The sequence below is a fragment of the Dendrobium catenatum genome, unplaced genomic scaffold (genome assembly GCF_001605985.2).
Source record: "Dendrobium catenatum unplaced genomic scaffold, ASM160598v2 fragScaff_scaffold_1056, whole genome shotgun sequence".
Taxonomy (NCBI): domain Eukaryota; kingdom Viridiplantae; phylum Streptophyta; class Magnoliopsida; order Asparagales; family Orchidaceae; genus Dendrobium; species Dendrobium catenatum.
Genome location: NW_021319518.1, coordinates 574,052 through 600,598, shown reverse-complemented (window position 1 = coordinate 600,598; position 26,547 = coordinate 574,052). Strand labels below are relative to the sequence as shown.

Sequence of the window (26,547 nt, the reverse complement as noted above, 5' to 3'; positions counted from 1 at the left end):
AGTATTATAGGAAAATTTTGGGTTCACGTGGATAAATATTCCACATCACATAAGAGACATGAATTTTTAGATAAACATTTGATATTGGAAAAAACTATAATGTAATGACTAATTGAAAGGATTTCACTATATAAGTTTACAATTATAAAAATAGGCCCTTTCATATTGATGAAGTTTGTGAAATTATAGGATTTGGACTATCTCTTGCAATGATGTTCAAGAGTATTATATGGTGATGGAGTTGGTGAGCATATAGTTGGTGGTAATTGACATTGGAATCTATCAATGGTAGTGGTGAGCGTTACTGTGAGAGAATGGGTTATGATGGATGCTAGTGTTGATTGACAATAGGCATCAAAGGACAAGTGACAAGTGTTTTTTAGTGTTAGTTATTAAAATATGGCTGCCTAATATTATTAGTGTTAGTTAGTTGATAGTGGATGCGATGTCAACTGATAATGATAATGGATGTAAAAATTAGTCTATGATGATGATGAATGTCATCATCAAAAGTTAGGAGTTTGAATTTGGTCGGCATGATTGTTGCCTTCCCAATTTTTGGGAAGAGTACCTAGGAGATGTAAATGAGCTATCTAGACATGAAAAATATCAAATATAGTTGATTATGATTTTAAATAGTAGTCACTTCTCTAAAACTCTTTAAATTTAAGAGTTCTATCTGCTAGAAGACCCTCAAATATATAAGATTTTTATCTATTTATAATTTTTTTAATGGAAATATTTTTATCTTTTCTATAAAAAATTTGAACACTCTCATGAGCATTTCTAAGAGATCATTTTGATCATTTAATATCTTATTTGGACCTTATACTTGAATAACTCGAATTGAAGTTTTGGGCTTCTCCACTTGACTTTATTATTATGCTATCTTTTACTATAAGCATATAAATATTAGATGATATTTGTTCCACAAACCTAAATAAATATTTAACTATACTCATGAGGACTTAAGTTTAGTCTAAATATTATTGAAATGCCAATTAATCCTATCAAGTTGCGCTGTTTCGATTGTAAATATACTAAAAATAAAATTAAAATGATTTAAAATTAATTTTTAAAAAAATTCTAACTCTCATAATCACTGACTTGAGAATTAAAAATTTTGTGAGACATATATAGGTTTGCATCATACTTCCAAAACTATCATTACATACTTATTAAATGACACTTTTTAACCTTACTGGTTTGCAAGCGGGTGAATAAGGTCATCACCAACTGAACGGAAACGGGCGTATTATGTCTGTTGAAAGCTATAATCGAACATAAGATTCAGTTGCATTTTCATGAGGTGAGCCGTGCGATATCAATATTAATGTTGCACTATTCACAAACATTTTTTTTTTTGAAGAAAATAATATATCCATAATATCTTTTTTGATACTGTGAAATATAACTTAATTGGAAATGAGCTACTGTATTATTATAATTTAGAGTGGAAAATGAGATGCTTAAATGGCGCCAAAGAGTGACCTTATCCAAGTTTACATGGTAGTATCGGCAATTCAGCGCTTAAAAAAACACTATTAAACCCGCCCTCCTAACGGAAGGTTCCCCGACGCCTGAACCCTACCTCATTAACATGGAGACGGCGACCGCGACAGCGACGATGACGACGCCGGGAAACTTTTCTTCCTGGATTCCCAGATCCAACGTTTACCCGAACTCCGTGAAATTCGGCGCTCCTCTTCTCGTGCGTACCATCTCTCTTAAACTCTCAGCCGCTACCCACCGCACCAATCGGCGGAATAGCTTCTGGGTGTTCTCTGAGGCGCACGGTACTGCAGTTGCAGCGAAAGAAACCGAGGAATACGAGGAAAATAACCGAGACGATGACGTTAATCGGAGAAAACTTTACGTGGCGAATTTACCGTGGGACTATTCGGCCACTGATCTCCAGAATCTATTTGGCCAGTTCGGCCACGTCCATGATGTGGAGGTGAGCGCAATTCTTATCCCTATGCGAAGTAAGATGTTCTATGCTTGATGAATTTCGTTTTTTAGATAATTAAGCAGAAGAATGGGAAGAGCAGAGGATTTGCTTTCGTTGCCATGTCTTCCCCGGAGGAGGCTCAAGTTGCAATCGATAAATTGGATTCTTTTGTAAGAAAAATTACCTTTTTTATCTTTTTTATCTTGGCCCTTCTTATGCATTTTTATTAACCAACATTTTGCACATTTAATCTGGTATGAATGGTCTGGGTTACAGTAGATGTAAATGGCCTATTTAATACAGCTTTTGATATGATTAAACAAAGACTATTCTTCATTGGATGGTAGAGGTTGTTTTGTTTCAATGGCTAAGATTGGTTGCTGAAGTTATTGCGCTTCAATGGTTGAGTTTGATTGGGTTGGTTGTGCACAGTTGTGGAGAGACAATGACTGTTGCTGTAGTGCTTTTTAGTGTTGGTTAATGCAGTAGTATCGTCATCTTCACTCAAGTTGATGATTGGTTCTTGAATCGTCAACTTGCTGTGGAGCTGAGTGTAGCAAGTCGTAGGAAGAGCCTTGATAAAATATAAGCAAGTTGATCTTGAGAAGATTTGTAATACACGAAAATTGCTTTGGAGAGAACATACTCATGAATTAAGTGGTTTTCAATCTCAATATGTTTGGTGTGAGTATGAAATATTGGGTTCATAGCAAGCGTCATAACAAAGGTATTTTTTTAGTATAAGAGCGGTGTGTCTAGTGAAATTAAAGATTCATGTAAGAGTTTGCGAAGCTAAATGACTTTAGTGGCAGTTATGGCGAGAGAGTGATATTCTCTACCTCGATGGAAGATGTTGCCACTGTGAACTATTTTTTAGCATATTAGAGATAAGAGTATGACCAATATGCGATGGTGAATTTTTTATCAGAGGAGTCATCAGCTTGATCGGAGTCAGAGTAAGATTCCTTTTGTGGATGACAAGACCAAGGCTGAGCGTGCCTTGATATAATAAATTATGTTTTTGATTAGTTGAAAATGATATTTGAGTGGTTGATGCATATGATGACATATCTTGTTGACTTAAAAGTAGATGTTTGGTCTAGTGATGGTGAGGTATTTCAGAGAGCTAGTAAGGCAGTGATAGGGTTTAGGATTAGAGAAAATTGAGTTGGATGCTTGATTTGAAAAATATTTTGATTGGAGTGGAAAGGCAAAGGGTTTTTAGTCAAGCATACTTGCTTTGTTGAGTATTTAGGTAATGTATTTTGACTAACTGAAAGTGATGCCAATGGTTATGGAATTAACTTGAGTACTAATACATTAAGAAATATTACTTAACTTTTTTTTTTCATATGAAGCCTACTATGGAAATTGTAAAGGCATAAGTGGCTGCTGGATTGTAGCTACTGAGTGACTAAGAAGTATATCATTAACATAGATGAGTAAATAGATTATTGTCTGTTAATGATTATATATGAGGAAAGATGTTTCAATAGTACTCAATATAAAACCTTGTTGTTGGAGTTGACTGGATAGAGTTGTAAACCATTGTCGTGAAGCTTGTTTCAGATCACAAATGACTTTCTTTAAAAGAAAGATAAAATGGAAAAATTTTGATCTTTAAAGTTTGGAGGTTGAGCGATGTAAATTGACCCATCAAGTTTTCCTTGAAGAAACCATTAGTTTGAAGAGCATGCAATTCTTGAGACATGGCGGTTCTCCATTCAAATATTTTATTTGCTGTTGGTTGGGGAGTGAATGGTATGGCATGAGATTGATATTTATTTGGGTTTAGAGAATCTATCTTAGATCTGATAGTCATAGAATGTGTAGAAGAGATAGGATTATAGATCGACTGCAGTGGATAGGTTAGTGGCAGTGAATTAGAAGTGGATGCGTTTGAGATAGCATTGGTAGTTGGATGATTTATTAGAACTAATATAGAAGGATGATTGGGTGAGGCAAATGAGGAGAAGTTGTCTGGATGCAAGAACGAGAGTAACTGGCACATGAGCTGTGAGTTGTGGAGAAGAAATGTGAAGAGATGGGGAACGATATGGAAACATGCTAGTTTCATCAAATTTAATATAGCTTGAAATGGTAACCTTGCCTGTGATAGAATTGTGGCCATGGTAAGATGAAGCTTAGCAAACAAAAATTTAAGATAGTGAATTTAGGACTTATGGTGAACGAGGTTAAGAGATAGCATTTGCAGCCAAATGCTCGGAGATGAGAATATTGGTGTGGTTTATTATGTAAGTAGATCATAAGGAGAATACATGTTACTTTCTTTTTAGGGTACCTTATAATTAAATAGACAATGATGCGCAGAGTACTAATCCAAAGAAGATTAGGAAGATCAATATCAAGTAACAAGGTGCGAACAGTTTCAGTTAGGTGATGATTTTTTGTTTGTTTGTTTAGTGACATTATTTTGTTCTAGGATGTAAAGAATACTGAATTGATGTTGAATACCCATTGAGAAAATAAATTCTAAAAAATTTGTGGTGTTATATTCCCCGATGCCATATTTTTATGGAAGAGTTTTGTTGTTTTTCACTGAGCAAAGTAATTCATTTGTACTATAGATGTGTATGGCTTATTTAATATAGCTTCTGATATGAGTAAACAAAGTCTATTTTGTCCTGGATGGCAGAGGTTGTTTTATATCAAATGTTGCGATTGGATGACATTGTTTTTTTTCATTGGCTGAGATTGATTGGGCTGGTTGTAGAGAGTATTGGAGAGGCAATGACTGTTGTTGGAGTGCATTTCAATATTGGCTAATGTAATAGAGTTAGCAACTTGGCCCTTTTGATAAGTTAATGTTTTTTTTTTTTTGCTAAAGAAAATGTGCAACAAAAATTTAATGAAATTAGCCAGCGATTTGATCTCTTCTCTCCTTCAATTACCAAGCAAAATTACAAACTTCTATAAATTTAGAATACATTTATAAACAATAATTGAATCACCCCAATAATGTGTATAGCATGATCTAATTGATTACATGAAATATAAAGCTAATAGTAATGGAAAAAAACTAATGAAGAAGGAATGGGGTGTCTACGGTTTCTTGGAGTTGGGTCTAGTCTAGTTTTAAAAAAAAAATGTTTTCAAAATTTTAAAATGTCTAAAAATTACTTTGAAAATAACCAACTTAGTTCTGTCATTAAGGGGGCTACTTGGTTGGAAGAAAAGTGAATGCAAATTAAAGTAAATGCATTAAACGGAGGTCTTCTGATGACCTGGTTAGAAAAGTTGAGGTATTAGATTTGACTTATGTTAAGAAAGGTAGATGTTGACCTAAAAAGATTTGGTTAGAAAATATTAGAAATGATCTTTCTTTATTAGATTTAAATGAGAATTTGACTTTTAACATGACACAATAACGAAAAAGGATTTATGTAGCCGACCCCACATAGTGGGACAAAGGCTTGATGTTGTTGTTGTTGTTGTATTGTTTGATATTCATCTATTTGGTTGCAGAAGTTTTCTTGACTATGTTTATTCGGTTACCATAATGATAAAGTATTGCTTATGATTCTTAGCCTTGGGTTGTTTAGTGGATGAATTTATTTATCTTGAAAACTATATAATTTTTATTTCTCAAGTTTTGTCACAGTCAATATTATTATCCTTTGCAGGAATTGTTAGGAAGGATCATTAGAGTTGAACTTGCAAAGAGCTTTACGAAACCCTACTCTACTCTAGCACCTACAAACTCTACTAATGGAGAAACAAGAAACTGGATCTATGTATCAAATCTTGCTTGGAAAGTAAGGTCTGTCAATCTTAGGGAGTTTTTTGCTGACAAGTTCAAACCAGTATCTGCTAGAGTGGTTTTTGATGGCTCATCTGGGAGATCTGCTGGATATGGATTCGTTTCTTTTGCCACAAATGAAGAAGTAGTGGCTGCTATTTCTGAATTGGATGGGAAGGTAACCTTATGATTCATTTGGTCTCACATCCCTAAGTTTATGTACAAGTATTTAATTTTAACTATGCTAAATAGAAATTGATGGCTGGTCTGGAGTATGCTGCCTATAGTAGAATATATAGGTCATTAAAAGCTAAAAATGGGTTTTTATAACAATGGTTTTGATGGCTTCCCAAAGAAAGCAGTTATTTTAATTAATCATACATTATTAAAGATTAATTTACCATATTATAGTTAGAAAATTTATAATAATATTTATTTCATTCATTTAAATACTCCTATTAGTGCTTCTAGAGTTTTGAATCAAACAAATAGAATTCTTATAATATTTTAGACTATTATCTTTCTAAATTGTTTTCCTCTTTATTCCATAGAACAGCTTAGCACAATAATGCCGACAGAGCCTAAATGCCACTTGTTTTACTGATTTCAACTAATCAACTCAATATGGCTGCTTCAGGAGCTTATGGGAAGGCCTCTTAGGCTGAAAATCAGTCAAAAGGATAGTATCGATGAACCTGAAATCACTGCAGAAGACTAAATGAAATGGCAATTTGTTGTATTTTGAAAGCTAGATGGCAATATTGCCCCATACTGGTTAAAGTTGGAGTTCTATGGTTTTCGCTTGCAGTAAACAAAGCAAGAGCTAGTAGAAAGCTGAAATGGAGAAACATTTTCTACTTGGTATCAGTTATTAGTTATGCTTTCTGCACCACATTTCTACTGGTATTAATATCGAAGCCCACCTTTTCCATATCTTCTTGTAACTTACGTGAGTGGATCCTGAACTTATTCTTATGAATTTGATTTGTTCATTGAGATAATTAGTTTGCTTATGTTTCAAAAGCTAAGCAGAAAAGGTAGCTGCAATTCTATTCATTTCTTTTCTGCAATCTATATCCATTATTGAGCATTTACACATTCAAACTATATTGGGAAAAAAAAAAAAACTTGCGTGCAATGCCGATTGTGTTTCACAAGGAATAAAAAACAGCGTGTGGTATTGTTGAGGTGTAAGTGTATGTACTGCTACAAAGGTACACTCCTACAATATGAAGGTGCATTTTTGTTACTAGCTTTTTTAACACTATATTAGATTCCATTTCTACTGTAATAAACATATGTTGAACTGTTTACATAATTGCGGTAGAATTTCCTAAATCATGGAAGGCAGATAGAGAGACATTGAGGGATTTGAATGAATCTTATTTTATGTTTTTGATTTTGAAGCCGCATCATTGGTGTTATAACAAGCTCATGATGCTATTGTAGCTTACCTTATTGTTAGTTCTGTGTGAAATTTGATTGTGTTAATCAATCGGATTGTATTGTTGCCTTGGACCCAAGTCAATTTCTTGTGCTCTCTGGGGGTGCGGGGTTTATCCCCTGCTTCAAAATTCCCCCCCCCCCCCCCCCCTACAATGCACCAGAACTGTGAACAAGAGTGCCCTGCTGCTTGCTGGGAGAAACGATAGAGAGCAGAGTGTCGCAACGCTCTAGATTTGACAATGCAACGCTATGTGACACTGTAGCGTTGCGGGTTTGAGCACCACAACACTCCAAACTGGCAATGCGGTGCTGTGAGACGGATTGAACAGTTTTCTTTCTCATTATTCTAAAGGGTGGTGGCCCTTCGAGTTAGTTTACTTGATTTTCTCTTGTGTTTTAGTGTGTGCGAATTGTGTAAGAGAGAAGAGAAGCAGGGAGAGAAGATATATTTGTATTTATCTCTCACCATTTTCGTAGTAAATTTTTTGCTGCGGTATGGCTCTATCATTTTTTTTTCTTATTTTGAGTTTTTCCACGTTAAATCCTGGTGTTTTTTGCTTTTCGTTACTTTTCTAATTATTTTGTTTCTTTCATCACGGTGTTTACTTCCATCATCAACACATATGATGGACGGTCTTATTTTAGTCATTGTATTACAAACTTGATATTGCATTAGGATTGTATTGCGTTGCATCATAGTTACCTAAGTTAGGCTTCGTTTAGGGTGACATTTTTAATGCTTTTTAAAGCAGCTTTTCATTATAAAAATTTTAGTTCAAGGAATTTTTTGTACTAAAAGCTGCTTTAGAAACCATTGAAAAAATCGTTTCAAATGAAGCCTTAGTTTTTGTGCGTACAATCATGAGATTTATGTTGGTTCATCTAATTATCATCATCACCACCATTTTTTTCCTCATCTTGCCCCCACTTGTTGCACCACCTAAAGTGCATGTTAACCACAACTCTCTCTACTTGGCCTGTGCGATCTTCTCAACCTCCTACAATGTTATCAATTGTCCTCGATAGTGAATCCCTCGGTCCATATGAGATGGATATGCATCATTTGATGTCCTTAGAATTCCCATTGAATCACGTCATACACTTTATTCTTTGCTTGCCCCCCATAACAAACACATCCATCGTTAATGTCAAACTTATGTTGAGTGGCTCCCCCTCCATTTTAAATTTTGAGATAATGGTTGCCTTTAATATTTTCTACATCGAAGTGTATATATTCAAAATTTTAAAATAAATATATATTATTATTATTATGATGTTTTATATCTTATTAATTTCATGATGATTCATTAATTATTTCTTCATCAACTAAAATTTTTGAATCATCAAGATTAAATGGAAGGAACATAAGTTTCGTTTCGGATAGATTTTTTATTGCTTCATGAAACAACTTTCTAGTATAAAATTTTAAATTAAAAAAAAAATTATACTAAGAAACTGCTTTATAAAATAGTAAAAATGATGTCCAAAATAAATAATAGTCTCTGTTTTGCTTGTAGTTACTTCTTGATGATAACTATTAATATAATGAACTTTATTATTCAATAAAACATTCAATTATGTAATATTGTAACTACCTTGTGTGCTATAGTCATACAAACGACGCACTATTCACCTCTTTCTTTTTGCTTGGATGGATGAATTGCATAGGAAACATGATGAGCTTGTGAAGCCAAATTAAATAGCTCCTATCCTCAACATTTTAACTCATATTTAATTAAACGAGGCAGAGATGATCAGTATTAAGTTCTTTTTTAAAACTACCATACTAATCACACTTCAATAACACCAAATTGTAAATGGGGACATGGACTTATGTAGGGAGAAAATGTATGAAGGCTTATTTGAGGTCCAATTATTACGTCCTCTGATCGGACTTAGAGCAACGTTGAAAAAATCGACCAATACCTAGCAATACCGAGCAATACCTAGCAAAATCGAGAAATACCAAGCCATCCTGGGTTCTTTCCTGGTCGAGTTGTCGGGGCGCGCGGTAAATAGTGAGAACGCATGGCGCGATTCTACTAGCGGCCGAACGTAGAGCCACGTCCTGTGACCGAACCAAATAAAAGTTACTCACTAAAACTTTCTTCATCTTATTTATTTTGAAGCTGAAAAAAAAAAAAAAATCAAGGATTTTTTATGATATCATTTATTGGAATAATTTAAAATATTTATAATAAATGACAATTTTTTTTTTTAATGACGGCACCCATATAAAGTCGATGATTTATATTGCTTCCAATTTATGAGCTAGAGGTTTTATAGCAATTCAATTCAACCATGATAAATAACTTTAGCTTTTTGCTGTGCAGGAGCTTCCAAAAGGCAGGTGTGCATTGCAAGACAAATGATATTTTAGGATCAATAAGCTACAAGCTAACAAGACTTGGGTAGTGGTAAATATTAAAAAAGTTTATCTTTGATGAATTGAATTTCTATAAAACCTTAGTCAAGCCCTATGGGATGGTTGAAAATGATTGTCGTATAGAGAGAGCTTTTCAATGCATTACATCAAAATGTAATCTTCAATTAAGAGATTATTGAAATGTGGGTACAATTTTCTCTCGGACTTTTTTATCTTAAAATAAAAACCATCAACATATTTCTAAATATCTAATTAAGTTTAGGGTTTAGGCTGCATATATATAATTATTTGTATATAAAAAAGATTTGTTTTAATAAATTTCTAAAAAAAATTATTTCTTATTAAAAAGTTGTTTTAAAAAGCGGTAAAAAAGTCGTCTCAAATAAAACCAAGATCTCCAAAAATTGTTTTGCATCAAATTTTGGACAATATAGCTCTTACATTTGCGACCTATACCAATTTCAAGCCGGAAGATCCTTAGATTGTTTCAGGCTACAACTTGTTGTAAATAATACATTCGATAGAATACAAATCCACTAGCATTATCAGAGTTATAAGCAAGCTTCATTGTTAGAACAAATATAATAACCATAATAAGAATAAAAAACATTAAATTATAAATACCAATATATCTAATAAAATAAATCTTTGATGCAAGCCCAACAATTATAGTCCTTTCGATTATTAGAAATATGTAATATACAAAAATTATAAATAAATTCTAGTTTTCTATCATCTCATTATCATCATCACCACCATTTTTTTTGCTCATCTTGACCCCCACTTGTTGCTCCACCTACAGTGCATGTTAGCCACAACTCTTTAAAGTTATCAATTGTCCTTGATAATGAATCTCTCGATCCATATGAGATGGATATGTTTCATTTGATGTCCTTAGAATTCCCACTTGATTCTTTGCTTGCCCCTCCATAACAAACACGTCCATCATTGATGTCAAATTTATGCCCTCGGGTTTACTTTAATTTTAGGGTTTATAATTTGCCTTATTCTAGTTAAGAGTTTGTGATAGAATAGTTCTTGTACTGATATCCTAGCTATTGTATATTGATGATTTTCTGAGAATGAATACGGTAAAATATTTTAAGGTATACAATTGTTCTAAATAATATACATTTTTATATTCTGTGCACTAGATATGATTTCTTGTTCTTTTCATTTCTCATTCATGAGTCACTATTGATACATCCCAAAAAATTGCCTTGTTCTGATGCGAATCTCGATGGAAATATGATTAAGAAACATTCAAAATTAAATCCGAGACCATCCGAATTCTTATTTTGGCAAACTTAAAGTCAAATTGAATGCCTTGAATAGACAAACTCAATGACACACAAATCAGTCCAATCCGAGCCCAAATGGCTCTAAATCAAGTGACAGGAGCACTTTTAGAAAGTTCAAAGTCTCAATTGGAAGGTTGAATGATATCCAAATATGGCATGCTTCTAGTCAAATCGAGTGACTCGACGAGACAAATCTAACGAGCCCAAGATCGCTTAATTCGGACATCGTACAAGGCACATAAAGACTTGAAAAATGCTCTATGATCAATATGGGCGTCGCGATTTGAAAGCACTCCGCATTTAACCCCCGATTTCTCATATATTATGGGGGCATTGCCATTCTCATTTATAAGTAGTCCCCACACTCTCTACATGAAGGGGATCTAGAGCTAGAGACTAGAGGGAGCTCTGAGGCTCCAATAACTCATGCACCATTGTCGACGAATCTCCATTGATCATCGTCGGACCACTGCTCGGCTGCCAACTGTTGTCAGACTTCCACTCAGCCATTGACCTACACCGGAATCCCACCCGACCATCATTGGACCACTGCCTAACTGACGACCACCGTCATACTTCTGCCCAACTAAACCGCCTGATGACCGACCTCTGTCAGATTTCCACTTGGCATCGACCGCTGCCGGACTTCTGCCCAACCATCATCTGACCACCGCCCGGCTGCTGACCACCGCCAGACTTCTTCCCAACCGTCGACCGTTGATGGACTCCCGCTTGACTATCGTCAGGTTGCTTGTACGCTGACCGCCGCTGAACTTCCCCCTAATCCCCATCGGACTTCCACCCAACTCTCTGAACTATTGTAATTCTACCATCTCTAAGTCACGAGATGGGTCAATCTATATAATTCACTCAAATTTAATGGAATCTTTTCACTTATGCGAGATCTCGTGGTTTTCCATCTTCATGTTTTCCACATTAAAAAATATCTGGTGTTTTATTGTTCTCTCTCTCTCTCACTCTCTCTCTCTCTCTTAAATTACTGATTTGTGTGATGGATATTCATACATCACTAAAACAAAACAAATTCGTTGTGACCCTTTGAACTCCATCACGTGACTACGGTCCTTCCACCGCCATCATCCAACTATAGTCTTCTAATAAAATTCTTCGACTGCAATTCTTCGACAACAACCTCTTGGCTACAAAACTCCAACCACTATCACTCAACTCCATTTAATCTAAAATCCTTTGGCCATTGTTACCTTGCCATAGTGTCGCCCATTCACTTCGTCATCTATGTTGCTAATAACATCAATCAAAATCATTGTCTATAAGGTCGATGCATTTTAGATACACCAACTCTGACTCTCGACATCAACATGAGGATTTATGTTAGACTTCTTGGTCTTCGGTGTAATAACTCGAATTTTCGAAATGATTTTTTTTAAATGAAAAATCTTAATTTCAGCGTCGTGTCTTGTCGAAGAAGAAAGAGAGGGAAGAGAGAGAAAGTTGCTCAGAGATTTTTTGTTCCTTAATTTTGTTTAGAATTTTCTATAATTCGTTGTAAGTAACTCCAATCTCATTTTAGTTTTCAATGATTTTTTCTATTATGTTAAGAGATTTCTTCTCTCCTAAATCGATAAAAATTTGTTTCCTGGTTTATCAAAATTTTATTGCAAAATTTCGAAATAAAAATTATGATTTTTTGAAGCTATAAGGTAATATATTGATTTTACTGATAGATATTACATTTTAGATTGCATTTCATATAAATGAATGTGTCATTGACAATAAAAGCAAGAACGACTGAATATTAACACTATAAAATAGGTTGCAGTTAAAACATAATACGTTGCACAGGAGGGTGGATGGATGAACTTTCATTTAAAGATGATTTGTGGAGTGATCCCAAATGTTGTCTGTAATTGATGATCGATTACACCGACGGGCAGTTGGTAATGAATCTTAATGATTATTGAAAGCCATATGAAATATTAATGCTAAAAATAATGATAACAAAGATGATAATGATGAAATGAATACAGATGAAAGGGTGAAAACACCACATTAAAACTAGATGTCATACGTAGCTAAATCATATATTGATAGCACTAATATTGTTGATAGTATATTTATAGCATATAATATTGGATGTCTAGATAGTACATGAATATATGATGCATATGAATAGGTGGGTTAGATTATTTTAGTAATTTATGAATGATTTTTTCACTGTTGTTTTACTAATTTATTTATTTTTATATATGGTATTGATTATTATGTTTATTTATTTGTTACATTTCATATGATGTTGAGATAATAATTTTTTTGAGATTAAGACAACAAATATTTTGATATGTTACAATCATAAAGAAATATTCTTACTACTGAAGATAAATGGAAACATAAACGCACAATTGATTTAAACCATATGGAAAGCATTAGCTGTAGGGATTTAGGATTCGTTTGGGACTGCTTTCTTACTGTTTTATAAAATAATTTTTTAGTAATAAAATTCTAAATTATTATTTTTGTTTAAAGAAACTATTTCATAAAGCAATAAAAAAGTTATGCCAATCGAAGCCTTAAACTTTTTGAATACGAATTTTTTGTATTAAAAAATTATTTTAAAAATTAATAAAAAAGCTATCTTAAACAAAATCTTAAATGACAGGGGAAACTTAGCTCCATCTGTACTTACTCATAGTCAGCTTATAGAGAATGATTTTTTATCTAATTCTCATAGCTCTGTTCCAGAACAGATGCAATGCTCTCTTTGCGGAAAGAGCTGCGGCCCGATTGATCGTCGTTATTTCCGTTAATCTACATTCGATTCTCTTCCATCTACTTTATTTTTGGGCCGCTGGAATGGCTGAAATTGAATCCCAACAGTATTTTTTTAAATCATTTTTATTTTTCAAGCGTTAAAATTAGTGAACAACACTGAGCTCCGAATCCCAAAATTTCAAGCTCCAATATGCTACAGCTTTTTTAAAAAAATATCTAACTATTTTTAGATCCCACTCTCAGGGCAGGATGAATTAAGTTTTGAATAGTGTAATTTTTTTTTGGGACAGTTAGGGGAATCAAGTCCGGATAAGATGAGAGGAATTTCTTCGGTCGACCACTCGGCCGTAGACCCGATCTTTGAATAGTATAATACACTCTTTTCAAGAAAAAAAATTGAGTGATTCTTCTCATCAAATGTAACTATGAGTGAGGTTTTATCAAAATTTTTGGGATTATAGTGTTGCTAATTTTATGCGTCTCTTCCTTTCCTTACTCAAAAATGCCGAAGAAACAAAACCCTAACATGACACATTCTCCCTTAGTTCCAAATTACTTGCTATACATGAGGTCGAGTCTTAAAAGAGTCGCTAAATCATGAAATTAAGGAAGCTTTTTTCTTCATGCAAGGGCGTTCATCCTATTAGATTTGAAGTCATCATAGGAGTTCGTCGCAAAGATTGTTAGAGAAACATATAATGATAATATCATATATTTTTACTTATGGCAGTATTGTAATTTGCTATATATAGAGCCGAATAGGCTGTCCGCCTATAGGACTAATGTATAGCAAATGACAATACTGCCATAAGTAAAAGTATATGATATTATCTGTATATGTTTCTCTAACAAAGATAATGATCTTTCACCCATTTTGCGTACTTGTTCGGCATTCGCCGGACTAAGAGATTTAATAAATTCAAAATTTAGTAAAAAAAAGTGGAGACCAACTTTAACTTGGGATTCATTTATTGTGAGATTTCCGTCTAACAAAGTTTAACCTAACTGTTTGTTAGCAGGATTTAGGTCGAATTTGAGGAAAATTTGAGAGAAAACCAACCAAACAGCCTAAAATACAAAACCAAATCTCACGGCAAATGAAAGTCGTTGTAGACGGAAAATTCTGCCTTTTGTGCTAAATTATGGATTTCTGAAATCCTGTTTTTTGTTGGATTTAGGAAATCTGTTGGCTCTAGAAAAAAAGTACGCTCGTTAATTAAGTTCTATAACCAAACAGTCACACAGAATTTAATAGGATTTATCATGAATATTACCAAATAGTTTTCAGGATTTAGACCCCTCACGATTTTCGAAATCCGAATTTAACGGATTTATGAAATACTACTTGACTCAAATCCTTGTACAGCCCCACAAGAGTCGTTATCTTCAGCCTATTCCCAAAAATCAGACGGCAAATTATTTGTCATGTTAAAAATATATTACATTCTTGAATTAAAGAGCTTTGTTTATTTATTTTAATTATTATAATATCAACATTTGAAAGCTCGTCTCTTCCAAGCTCTTTGGTAATAAAGAAGCGTTAACATGTCACATTCTATCTCGGTGCCCAATCAGTCTCAAAAACCTAATAAGATGCCCATGGCGGCCATCTCTCTGATCCCCTAACATCCTCCACTTCCACAACAATGGCTAACAACGAAAATCAACAGGGCTGGCTTCCAGTAGAGAATAGCAGGGATTGCTCCCTGGGCTTCTGCACCATCGACTGCCCTCAATGGTGCTACGTCCTCTTCCCTCCTCCTCCTCCCTTTTCCCTCACCAACAGCTTCAACAACCACGCCACCGCCTTCTCGCCTATGTCCATCGCCATCATCGGCATCTTCGCCACTTTCTTTCTCCTCGTCACCTACTACACAATCGTCACCAATTTCTGCGGTTCCTTCTGCTTCCACCTTAATCACTCCCACCACCGCTCAACCCCCAACGGCAACTTTGAAGAGGAAGAAACCGCTAGCGGCGGTGAGAATTATCATCAAGAGAGTTGGTATCTACCTCCTTCAAATGGTCTCGACGAGGCGCTCATCAGAAAGATCACAGTTTGCAAATATAAGAGAGGGGAGGGGCTCGTTGAGGGCACGGAGTGCTCAGTCTGCCTCTCCGAGTTTATAGAAGGTGAATACCTTCGGCTTCTTCCTAAATGCAGCCACGCATTTCATCTTCATTGCATTGACATATGGCTCCGGTCTCACTCAAACTGCCCACTCTGCCGAGTTAATATCCTGTTGCCGAGTCTAGCTTTAGAGGATGATATCAGGGGGGAGAACAGAGCAGCTTCGGCTGCAGAAAATGAGCAGGAGTCTGTCGTTATTCTCGTAAGAGATTTGGATTTGGACAGGAGAGAAGATGAAGAGAAAGAGAATATGATCAAGGATTTTGAGGCGATAAAGAAGGAGAAGGATCGCCATAGGCTTGTCGCCGCTGGACCTTCAAGGCGAGGCAGGGGAGAACGTGTGAAGGTTAAAAATGGTAGAAGCAGAGGTTTGCATTCTGTCATGAGCCCAGTTCGCATGAAGAGATCGGTTTCTAGTGGTCGAACTTGGTTTGTAAGGAAAGGTAAGGGAAGGGCATTGCTTCTTCCAGTTGAGGGAAATACTTCAATTGGTTAATGGAAGTGAGATAAGAAAGAAGCTTTGCTTGGATTATTCAATGGAGTTCTATCCTGCATTACTTTGGTATAATAACCAAATGTTTTTGCTTGAATCGTTTCATGAATTGTACTGTAAGGGGCTTGCCTTCGGATGTTGAAGATTGATCTCAGACTGATTTCAGCTAAAGATTGAATCTGTATTTTAGAGATCTTTCCTGAAGACGGAGAATCCAACCCTTGAAACTTAACAGAGAGTAATGTGATGTAATCCATCCTTGCGAGTGTGTGAAACAACTTTGATTTATACTGTGTTTATCTTTAGTTTAATTTGGTAAAATAAAATAACCTCTCTCTCTCTCTCTCTCTGCGTGTGCTTTGCTTATTTTAGTAGAAAGCAAAGTTTGGATTATACATTAATAATATCAAAACTGATTTCTTAGTTCAAAAGCTTGACCCTAAAACTATAGAGGAGGTTTGACAATTAATAGTTCTACACAAGTATTTTTTTTGTCCTTAGAAATTTTGTTTGGTAATGCATCTCCAACTGAAAAATTCATTTTCCACTCTAAAATATAGTAAAACTTCAAAATGAAGTTATTTTTCTCCAATCGAACAACATTTATTCTTCTTTTGCGGGCTTCATGCAAAGGTAATCATTTTTGGAGAATTTTTTTTACTTAGGTGAATAGTCCGATGCTAATATTGATGTCGCACTATTCACCTATCAGAATTTGACGTGCGATTTGAAGTTCGAAGGACGACATAAGGTGATATGGAGTTCGGTTGAAAATGATCTAAGGGCATCTCCAACCGAAAATCTCATTTTTCACTCTAAAATGCCGTGATTCATCTCCAATCGAACTCCATTTTTGCCCCGTAATGATCGTTCTCTTCTTTCACGTATTTCTTCGGCAAGTTCAGTAGAGACAAAAAAATGACGAAGATGAACAGTGCAACGCCAATATTGATATCGCACTGTTCATCCGCGATGAAATGACGTAAGAATTGCCGCTCGATTGAAGTGACGGAAGAACAACAAACAATTCTATGGGAGATTCTCTAATGAGTTGATAATGCGGTTATGCTTGTTTTAGGAGTTTAGTATTAATAATTGGGCACTAAAATTAAAGGAAATGTTTTTTCCTCGGAATTGGCGAAGAGTGGATTTAAAAGGACGGTTCAACCAACAACCTTCTGCTAACAAAACTGTGAGATATTGGAATGGGATGGCAACCAATGTAGACTGCTATGCTATATTGGATAAGCCAAATGAAGCATCACTTGGAAGTTTTGGTAGTTGAAGGTCGAAATCAAAACGATGGGAGGTTGAGTGCGCTTTATGTTCTTCAGAATCTTCAGGCTCTTGATGGCTATATATTAGCTTTTTTGATAACGAGTCTTCGTCTTTTTTTTTTTTTTTTTTTTTTTTTTTTTTTTTTTTTTATTAAGTGCATTGGGTGGGTAGAAAGACTTGATCTATCTAGAGCTTTAAATGTCGTAGACATGCTATGTGATCTGAGGTCGGATTTCTTCATACTGGCCTACTACTCACTTCTTGAGGACTCAAGTAATTCTTACCTTTTGGTTATACATTTATTTTGTTATTCTTATTTCACTTGAAGAGTTGCATCATTTGAAATATTTTAGTGTGTGGCTTTGTTTATTTGAGTGTAGAACAATGTGAGAATAGAAGAGAGACAATGAGAGAGTGTGAGAGGAGATATTTGTATAATTTCTCTCATTTTCATAGTGGATTTCTCGGTGTGGTGTGGTTCCATGATTTTTTTTACTGGTTTTGAGTTTCTCTTGTTAAAACATGATTATTTTGAGTTTCCTAGAACATTCGCGATGGTAGAGATATAAAGAGCATAACGTCTTAGCTTTAAATAAAGATACTGCATAAAAACAGGTAAGGGAGAGAGAATGAGAGGGGCGCGAGAGTTACAAGAGACACCAATATTTTACGTTGAAAATTCTGAAAAGGGGAAAAACCACGAGGTCTAACTCAATTAAAATGATTTCACTAGTGTTTATAGTCTATTAAATACTGTGCCATTCCTCATGGGAAAGCCTTTGTTGAATATCTCAAATATAAATCACATATAACACATTACAATACAGGAGTAGAAAGAATCCAGTGATATCATAGTCGTTCTTAAGAGAATATTAGTTTGATCGTTTAGTCGGTAGGACCATAGTCCTACGACAGAGTTCTTTGTGGCCATAGTTGGGCGACTCAGGTCAGAGAAATCATAGTTGACGGGTGATGGTGGTTGGAGGGACTATAGCCGGCGGTCGACTATAGTCGGATGGACCATAATCTACGGGTGACCATGGTCAGAGGGACCGTAGTCGATAGGCTAGGGTGATCTGATGGACAGTAGTCTGCGAGCGACTGCGGTCGAAAGGACCATAGTATGGTGATAGTAGTCGGCGAGAGACCCATCAATGGTGGCATGATGAAGGTTTGACGACGATGGTCTACTGGAGGTTTAGCATCAATGGCAGAAAAATAGGGTTCATCGACGATTGTGTCGAGGTGGAGCTCCAGTATTCTTTAAAACTGAGTGCTTTATTGAGTCTCCAGCCTAAGGTCCAAGCTTCCAATGGTCTCTCCCCCCTTTTCATGTGAGAAAAGAGAGTATATTTATAGATTTTTAGGAGTGGCATGCTCCCTAAATATCTAGAAGATCCAAGGTAATTTTGGGGTGCTCCATTGGACGGCTCATATTTTTTCCCTTAATCATGAAGCATTTATCAATAATTTAAGAGCCTTAATGATGTCAGAATTAAACAATCTTGGGCTCATTGGATTCGTCTCTTCGAGCCACTCGATTTGATTATCAACATGCTATATTTAGAAATTATTTGGTTATTCAATTAATGCTTTGGAGATTTCAATTATGCTTTAAGCTCTTACATTGAGCTCATTTGGGCTTGGATTGAACTGATTTTGATGTCGTTGGGCTCTTCTTACTAAGACATTCAATTTGATAATAAATTTGCTGAAATTGATTTTTAGATGATCCCAATTTTTACTTTAGAAGTTACCAACTAGGATATGCCTTTAGATTCATGCTGAATCAAGGCGATTTTTTGTGGCATTTCATTAATGTTCTTTTCAGCTTTTTTCTTGTTTGTTTTGAACCTTATTTACTTCCCATCAAAATATACATCTATTTAGAAATGAGGAAACTTCTGATGTTTCATATGAAATAAAGAGCTTTGTTATTTTACCCTCAATTATGAAGCTGAAAGTGGTAGCTCACAGAAGAATAGAAGACTTTCAAAGGTGGGAGAATGATACAATTAGTGGTGTCAATATTTGACCCGACCCAAATTCAACTCAAAAAATTTCGGGTTCGGGTCAACACCTTTGCCATAAGGGGCAGATTTGGGTTTAAGATTCCAACCCGTTTATAAAACTAGGTCGAGTATGGGTTGACCTAGAAACCCATGATCAACTTGAAATGACCCGAACTCAGCCCTCTGTAGCCCTCGATCCATCATTCAGACTCTGTTCTCTAGCGTCAAACTCTGTGATCCCGCATACGTGCATGCACAGCCCAATCCAGCACGATCTCTCGTTTGCACTATTTGTTCGGTGTTTGCACTGTCTGTTCGGACTTTAGCGTTTAGAGATCGATCTCGTTAAGCGCTTCCGCGCCCAATCATCTAGACTTCGTTGTCTACAATCCGCACCGGTGATCCTGCAATTGCGAGTGTTGATCCTACAAGTTCTCAAGTCTCATCTATCCTCACGAACCGCACGCAGTGCCAGCGAGGCGGACTTGCATTTTTGCTCGCACACAGGTCGGGTCGGGTCAACCCTGTAACCCGTGCGGGTTAGGCCCGAATTTCAATCCCATTTACAAAACTGGATCAGATTCAGGTCAACTTGCTTGGCCCTAGGTGATCCATTTCAGGTTCGACCTGAATCAACTCAAAAACCCATTTTGACACCCCTATATACAATGCAACATTGATGTAACTGATGTGGGCTGAAAGACCATAATCAAGATTCTTATAAAGCAGGGCAATTTCATGATGAATAGTTTTCTTATCATATATTTACAGCACTACAATTATATTTAATGTTAGAAGGTTTCTCATTAATTTTTTGCTGAATTTTCAAGAATCTCTATGTAATGTGGTTTAGCAATTAAGTGTTTCCATTTATGTAATTATTATAGAACTGTAACTGATTAGTTTAAGTTGTACTCAATATTGCTATGCTTATGATTGTGATTATATGTTTGTTATATTAAGCTTCAAAATATCCAAATTGTTTTGATATCTTGTTACAAATTGGTTTGAAAAGGTTCAAACACCATTTGAATGGTTAGAAACTTATTTGAACCTAGTTTGAAACTATTTTGATTCTATCTAGAACTAACCTTACTGAAATGATCTTCTAGTAGGTTTAAAACATGGTTAAAACTAGGGGTGTCAATATTTGACCCGACCCGAATCAAAAATTTCGACCCGACCCAAAAATTTCGGGTTGACCCGAACCCGAACCGGGTCGGGTTCGAGTTAGGGATTTCGACCCGTTTGTAAAACCGGGTCGGGTTCGGATTGACCTGGAAACCCGAAATCAACCCGATTTGACCCGTTTTTAATTAATTTAGGAGGGTTTTAATGGATTTTTTATGAAATAAGTAAATGATATTTCAAAAAATTATAAACATTATTGCCCAAATTAAATTAATCTTGATTTATTTTAAATTAATTGAACTAAATCTTACCTAATTTGATTTATATTTAAATAAATTGAATTAAATAAAAAAATTAATAAAATTTACTCGAATTGGGCGGTGTTCGGGTTTGGAAAACAAACCCGTTTGCAAAAACGGGTCGGGTTGAACAATATCTGGTCAATTTCAGGTTGGACCCGAACCCGATCCGTGACCCGATTTTGACAGCCCTAGTTAAAACTTAGTTGGAATGTGTTTGCACCATAGTTTAATCATGTTCATATAAAATTTGGAACAAACATTTGAATGTGAATTAGTTCAAACCATTTTTATTAATACGGACTTCAATAAATTATTTATGAATAAAACTGAGGCATTTTGGTCCAAAATGAGTTTCCTATATATTTCTTAAAGAAAATAAATAATGATAATATTCTTTATGATTATTATGAGAAATATAACGTCAAAATTTTTAATTAATGACTTATGGAGGTAACAAATGTAATGTATTGATAACAAAGTCCTACATGAGGTTCTAGTTGGGTACCCATTGGGTACCCAAGTTTTACTCGGACGGGCTAAGCCCACCCACACCCACCCATGTTAACTTTCGGGATTTCGTACCCACCTATACCCACCCACTTTCCATATTTTTTGAACACAGTCTGTCACGGACTGATTGGCCTTGAGGCTTGTTGTCATTTGCTATGATGGCAAACTTTCAAGTTGCATATCAAAATTTATCTTACTCGTAGCGTGGTTAAGTGCTAAACAATACTTAGTGATGATTGCAATAATATAAGTAAGATATACAATGAATAGCAATGTAAATCGATTTATCCCTCGATGTTTAGTACCCACCCATACCCACCCACAAGGTCATGAGCGTACCCATACCCACCCGGGCATGGGTGGGTATGGGTATGGGTACCCAATGCAGGACTCTGATTGATAATATTTGAGTTATTTGATTTAGAACACTACAAATATAACAAATTATTATTAGTTTTGCTTTAATAATGGAAAGGAAGATTTTATGGTTTCAATGTATTTTAATATATGTATTTTAATGTAAATAATGGAAAGGAAAGCAGTATGATTTGAAAACTCGGAGGCTGAAGTGGTTGGGTGGTCATTAGTGGGGATATTGGTAGGTGTATCAATTTTGGGTCACGGGTTGGATTCAGGCCGAATCGGAAAATGATCTGACACTGTTCGGTTTAACTCGAACCCAACCCATTTTTGCAAACGGGTCGGCTTTTCGGACCTTTTGTGAAAAGCGGGTCAATCTCGGGTCTGGGTCAACCTGACACGATTCAAATGACCCCGGACGGACCAAAAATTGATAGTTTGCTGGTCAAAAAATGGGTAAACTTCTAATTTTCGGGACAAAAGCGGGTCAATCTCGGGTTTTCATGTCAAAAATGGGTTTTTAGGTAAAAAGAGGGATAAAACGGATCAATTTCGGGTTTCTGGGTCAACCAAAATCGATTTTTGAAACGGGTCGATTTACTAAACCCGAACCTGACCGATTTCAGGTCAGGTTGACCCTAACCCGAAATTTTCGGATGGGATTTGAGTCAATTTTTCAAGTCATGTCAAATATTAACACCACTAGATATCGGTGGCCAATGTTTTAGGTAAAGAGTTTTAAATTCCTCGAATGATTTCCCTATATTTGATTTACTTTCCACAACTAAAACAAAAATAAAAAAATTCATATATTTAGTTTATATTATATTTTACCATAATACTTATGAATATAAAGAAATTCCTCAAATGTAGGTTAAAGTTCATTAATGGTTAACTTGAGAAATTTATTATGCAATTTTTTCTTTTTAAGAATAAATAAAAACAAATGGAAATAAAGAAATCAATTATGGTACAATTTAAATTTAAATTTAAACGTATCTTTAGTATTTATAATAGAAATCTATACTATTTATTATTAGAATATATTTTCATTATTAAGAATATTCTTTTAATTATACTTTCTTTCTTGCTTTCTTCTTTAGTCTTTATATATGCATGTACACTAGCACTATAAATCATCTAGAGGATTTGCCTTATCATGCAGGTATTCTAATGTTCCCTAATCTTGAGAATATATCAACAACAGAGCCTTGAGTATAGACTATAGAGCATGCAAACTGTATCCTACGGGAAACTTTTAACTAAAAAAAGAGAAAAATGCATAAACTAATTATATGAGAAAATTAATATAATATAAATGAGATTAAATATTTGCTTTATTAAAAGGAATTAAAGAAGCAGTACACCCAAAGATATAATACTAATACAAAATAAGAAAATATAAATAAAATAAATAACAAGAAAGAAACTACCCAACTCATAAAGAAAATATATAATAATCTTCTATAAAATATAAAACACCAAACTATAGTCTACTACTTATAATTCTGCTCCAGAAATGATGGTATGCTAAATATTTATATATGACTTGTTGTGAAAAGAGACAACGAGTGAGTTTAATAGATTAAACTCAATAAATAACTGATAATTATCAAAACATAAACGACAAAGACATGAGACATATAGTATGAATAACCAATGGTGTGAGTAGCAATCGCTAAATCAAAGTAGACATTAGTTATGCTGTAATTCCTATGATAGATTCTAATATGTCGGTGTATATGTCAATTAGCTATTGATACAAAATTATTTTAATGCTTATAAATGCATAACACTAAGTATCCTTCGTACCTCAAAATGACTTATCAGTCATTTATTATTTTCAATTCATCTCCAAAAATATTTATATGTATATAATTATAATTAGTTTATCAAATACTCGTTAGGGAAGTTAAATACAAACAAAAGGAAATCCAATCATTTCCTATAGAGTAATCAATCTGTACGTCAGTCGGCCCGACTAGCCAATATCAAATAGGGTTTTATGACTTTCCAAAATTTTCATAAGCACCTTTCAATGGATTTAGTTCAATATGAAGAATATTATTTTATAATTAGATATGAATTGCCAATATAACATTTATTGCATTTAATCAAAGCTTGTCTATGAAAGATATAAAAATTGATATACAAGAGTTATGCAATAATAAATTAAAAATAGGAGTTTTTACATACCTAACACTTAAAACTTCTCTATTTATCTATCTAACACACAAAAATCCACCAATGTCAACTCCTTAGCTCTTCTTTCTCGCACAAAAAGCCCAACACCGACAAGCGCTAGCTCCTTATAAAAACCCTTGCTCTCACTCCGAAGTCCGAACCGAAGCACCCGCACACCCTCTCCAATTCTCCAGCTCCCACTTCACTAGGTGAAACTTATTGATAATAATTTTTCATGACCAATTCAACCCAAACACATAGTCAATGGTCTTCGTAAGTGTTCCAACAAGAGAAATATAATTGATTAAATGAAATGTCGATTGAGCTGGAGCTTCGCACGAAATGTCGACTGTGTCAGAGAAGATGAGGGGATGAAAACGCAATAAAGGGAGTTGCTTTGTTCGAATGTATTCACACAAGCTAGAGAAGGCGATTCCGGCGCGAGATATAGCTTTGGGGTTTGGTTTTGATGGGAAAGAAATTGAGTGTTATATTTGATGAGTGATAGTACTTTTAGGTGGTAGAAGGGTAAATATTTAAGTTTTGGTGTTAAATAGATAGATAGAGAAGTTTAAAATGTTAGACATGTAAAAACCCCTAATAAAAATCATTACGTTAGGAAGCAAAAGCCAACTCATTTAAATAATAAACAAGAATATGATAGGGAAAGATAAGCACAATTTCTGAATAAAGAAAATAGTTAATTAATCATAAAATAAATATATTAATTACATTAATTAATTGAATTTTTTATGAAGATTAACCGCGTTTTATTAGAAACGTCATGTGACATTTTCATGAAAACGGCCAAGGTATTATTTGGTTTGTTGAAAAAGAATTATAAATTATTTTAAATATGGGGGATTTAAAATTTTTGATATTTGATTTAATGAAAAACAAATATAGAGTATAGTTTTGATGAATTCCTTTTTAGTCATAGTTCATTTTAATTTATTCTAAATTGATCCGTTTTTGATCGAATTATGTTTTTCACCGCAAGCTGATCACATTGTTAGTGCCACCGCATCAGCCCGTCAATTGGCCATCATCTCTTCTTGCTACTTGTCGCTGCCACCGGCCACCAACCACCACAATTGTTGGATTTAAACTGCATTTATTATTTTTTGTGCCAAATAAAAAAGATTATTAATGTTTTTCAAATAAATCTCCAATCTAGCTCCTATTACTTAATTTAAAATTACACCAGCTCCTATTTAAAATTTATCCTTTTAGTGATTGAAAACTCATTGGACTAATACATTTCTTTATTTATTGTAGAAAAGCAAGTAGTAAAATATAATTAAAAAAGTTCATATAATCTTATTAGTTGCCACTCCATACTTTTTTTCTCTCCAGGAAAATGTAAATGGAACAGGGAGATTTTTTTCATTTTTAATCTTTATTGGGATAATTCAGAATTCTTGTTGGATGGTTGAAGTGGAGGAATGCATCAGGCTTGTTGTGTAATAGAAAAATACCCCTCAAACTCAAGGGAAGATTCTTTAAGATGGTAGTGAGGCCTGCAATGCTTTATGGTACTGAATGTTGGCCATTAAAAGAGAAGCATAATATTAAGTTAAGTGTGGCAGAGATGAGGATGCTTAGGTGGAAGAGTGGCTTTACCCTTAGAGATAGGATACGAAATGAGTATATACGTGAAAAGGTTGGATTAGCTCCAGTAGAAGATAAGATTAGAGAGTCGCCTTAGATGGTTTGGTCACATAAAACGGCGGCCTTTCAATGACCCGGTTAAGAGAGTAGAGGTGTTATATTTGACTTATGTTTAGAAAGGTAGAGGCAGACCTAAAAAGACCTAGTTAGAAAATATTAGGAATGACCTTTCTTTATTAGATTTAAACGAGAATTTGACCTTTAATAGGACATAATGAAAAAAAAAAGATTTATGTAGCTGACCACGTAGTGGGATAAAGACTTGATATTGTTGTTGTTGTTGTAATCTTTATTGGGATAATTATCGGGGCCTGGAATTAATATAGAGAAGATGAGAGATTTATATATGGAACAGGATGAGCACATATTGATAATAAAATGAATTTATGGGAACTTTTCGATCAGCAAAGACGGTATAGGTATAGCCAGAGGTATTACGGTGAAATTTTGTATGATAAGTAGAGGCAGATACAACTTATTTTTTTAGGGCCGGCAAACTTTTTTTTTTTTTTTGGGTGGGGGATTGGCAAAGACGTTTAAGATTGATAAAATTAGGACAAAAAAGATTTTTGAGAGCGGATAAAATACCCAAAATATCTAAAATATTTTAAAATATCTCCTCTAAATATTTAATATTTTTTTTTAGGATGGAGATCCGCCCATGATGAGAAGAGAAGATCGACAAAGTGTTGTAACGAAGAAGACTTGATGAAGGGCTAGCTTCCCTTAGCATACAAAATTACACCACAACACCTCTGACTCTACCGTCATTGTTGACCGAAAAGTTCTCGTAAATTCATTTTATTGTCAATATGTCCTCATCATATTTCATATATAAATCTCTCATCTTCTCCATTCCAGCCGGTGATGCATACTTGCA

At 34.7% G+C, this 26,547-nt stretch overlaps 2 protein-coding genes across 3 annotated transcripts; both read left to right on the top strand.

Annotated features, from left to right (window-relative positions):
* Nucleotides 1-1,501: 1,501 nt before the first annotated feature.
* Nucleotides 1,502-6,843, top strand: LOC110109157 (28 kDa ribonucleoprotein, chloroplastic). 2 transcript variants are annotated; one of them, XM_020840096.2, is made up of 4 exons: nucleotides 1,502-1,957; nucleotides 2,023-2,121; nucleotides 5,596-5,889; nucleotides 6,268-6,407. In XM_020840096.2, exons 1-4 carry the CDS (start codon nucleotides 1,601-1,603, stop codon nucleotides 6,313-6,315), a joined length of 798 nt encoding a protein of 265 aa, XP_020695755.1. In that variant the 5' UTR covers nucleotides 1,502-1,600; the 3' UTR covers nucleotides 6,316-6,407. The 2 variants fall into 2 exon arrangements, with proteins under 2 accessions (XP_020695755.1, XP_020695754.1); XM_020840095.2 differs by having other exon boundaries at nucleotides 1,504-1,957; nucleotides 6,349-6,843.
* An 8,369-nt stretch (nucleotides 6,844-15,212) lies between these two features.
* Nucleotides 15,213-16,492, top strand: LOC110109175 (E3 ubiquitin-protein ligase Os04g0590900). The gene has a single exon (XM_020840116.2). It carries the CDS (start codon nucleotides 15,242-15,244, stop codon nucleotides 16,220-16,222), a length of 981 nt encoding a protein of 326 aa, XP_020695775.1. The 5' UTR covers nucleotides 15,213-15,241; the 3' UTR covers nucleotides 16,223-16,492.
* Nucleotides 16,493-26,547: the final 10,055 nt, after the last annotated feature.

Coding starts and splice junctions, on each gene's coding strand:
- LOC110109157 (XM_020840095.2), top strand. CDS start 1,601: ATGGAGACGGCGACCGCGACAGCGACGATGACGACGCCGGGAAACTTT. Junction 2,122..5,595: donor TCGATAAATTGGATTCTTTT/GTAAGAAAAATT, acceptor TATCCTTTGCAG/GAATTGTTAGGAAGGATCAT. Junction 5,890..6,348: donor TTTCTGAATTGGATGGGAAG/GTAACCTTATGA, acceptor TGGCTGCTTCAG/GAGCTTATGGGAAGGCCTCT.
- LOC110109175 (XM_020840116.2), top strand. CDS start 15,242: ATGGCTAACAACGAAAATCAACAGGGCTGGCTTCCAGTAGAGAATAGC.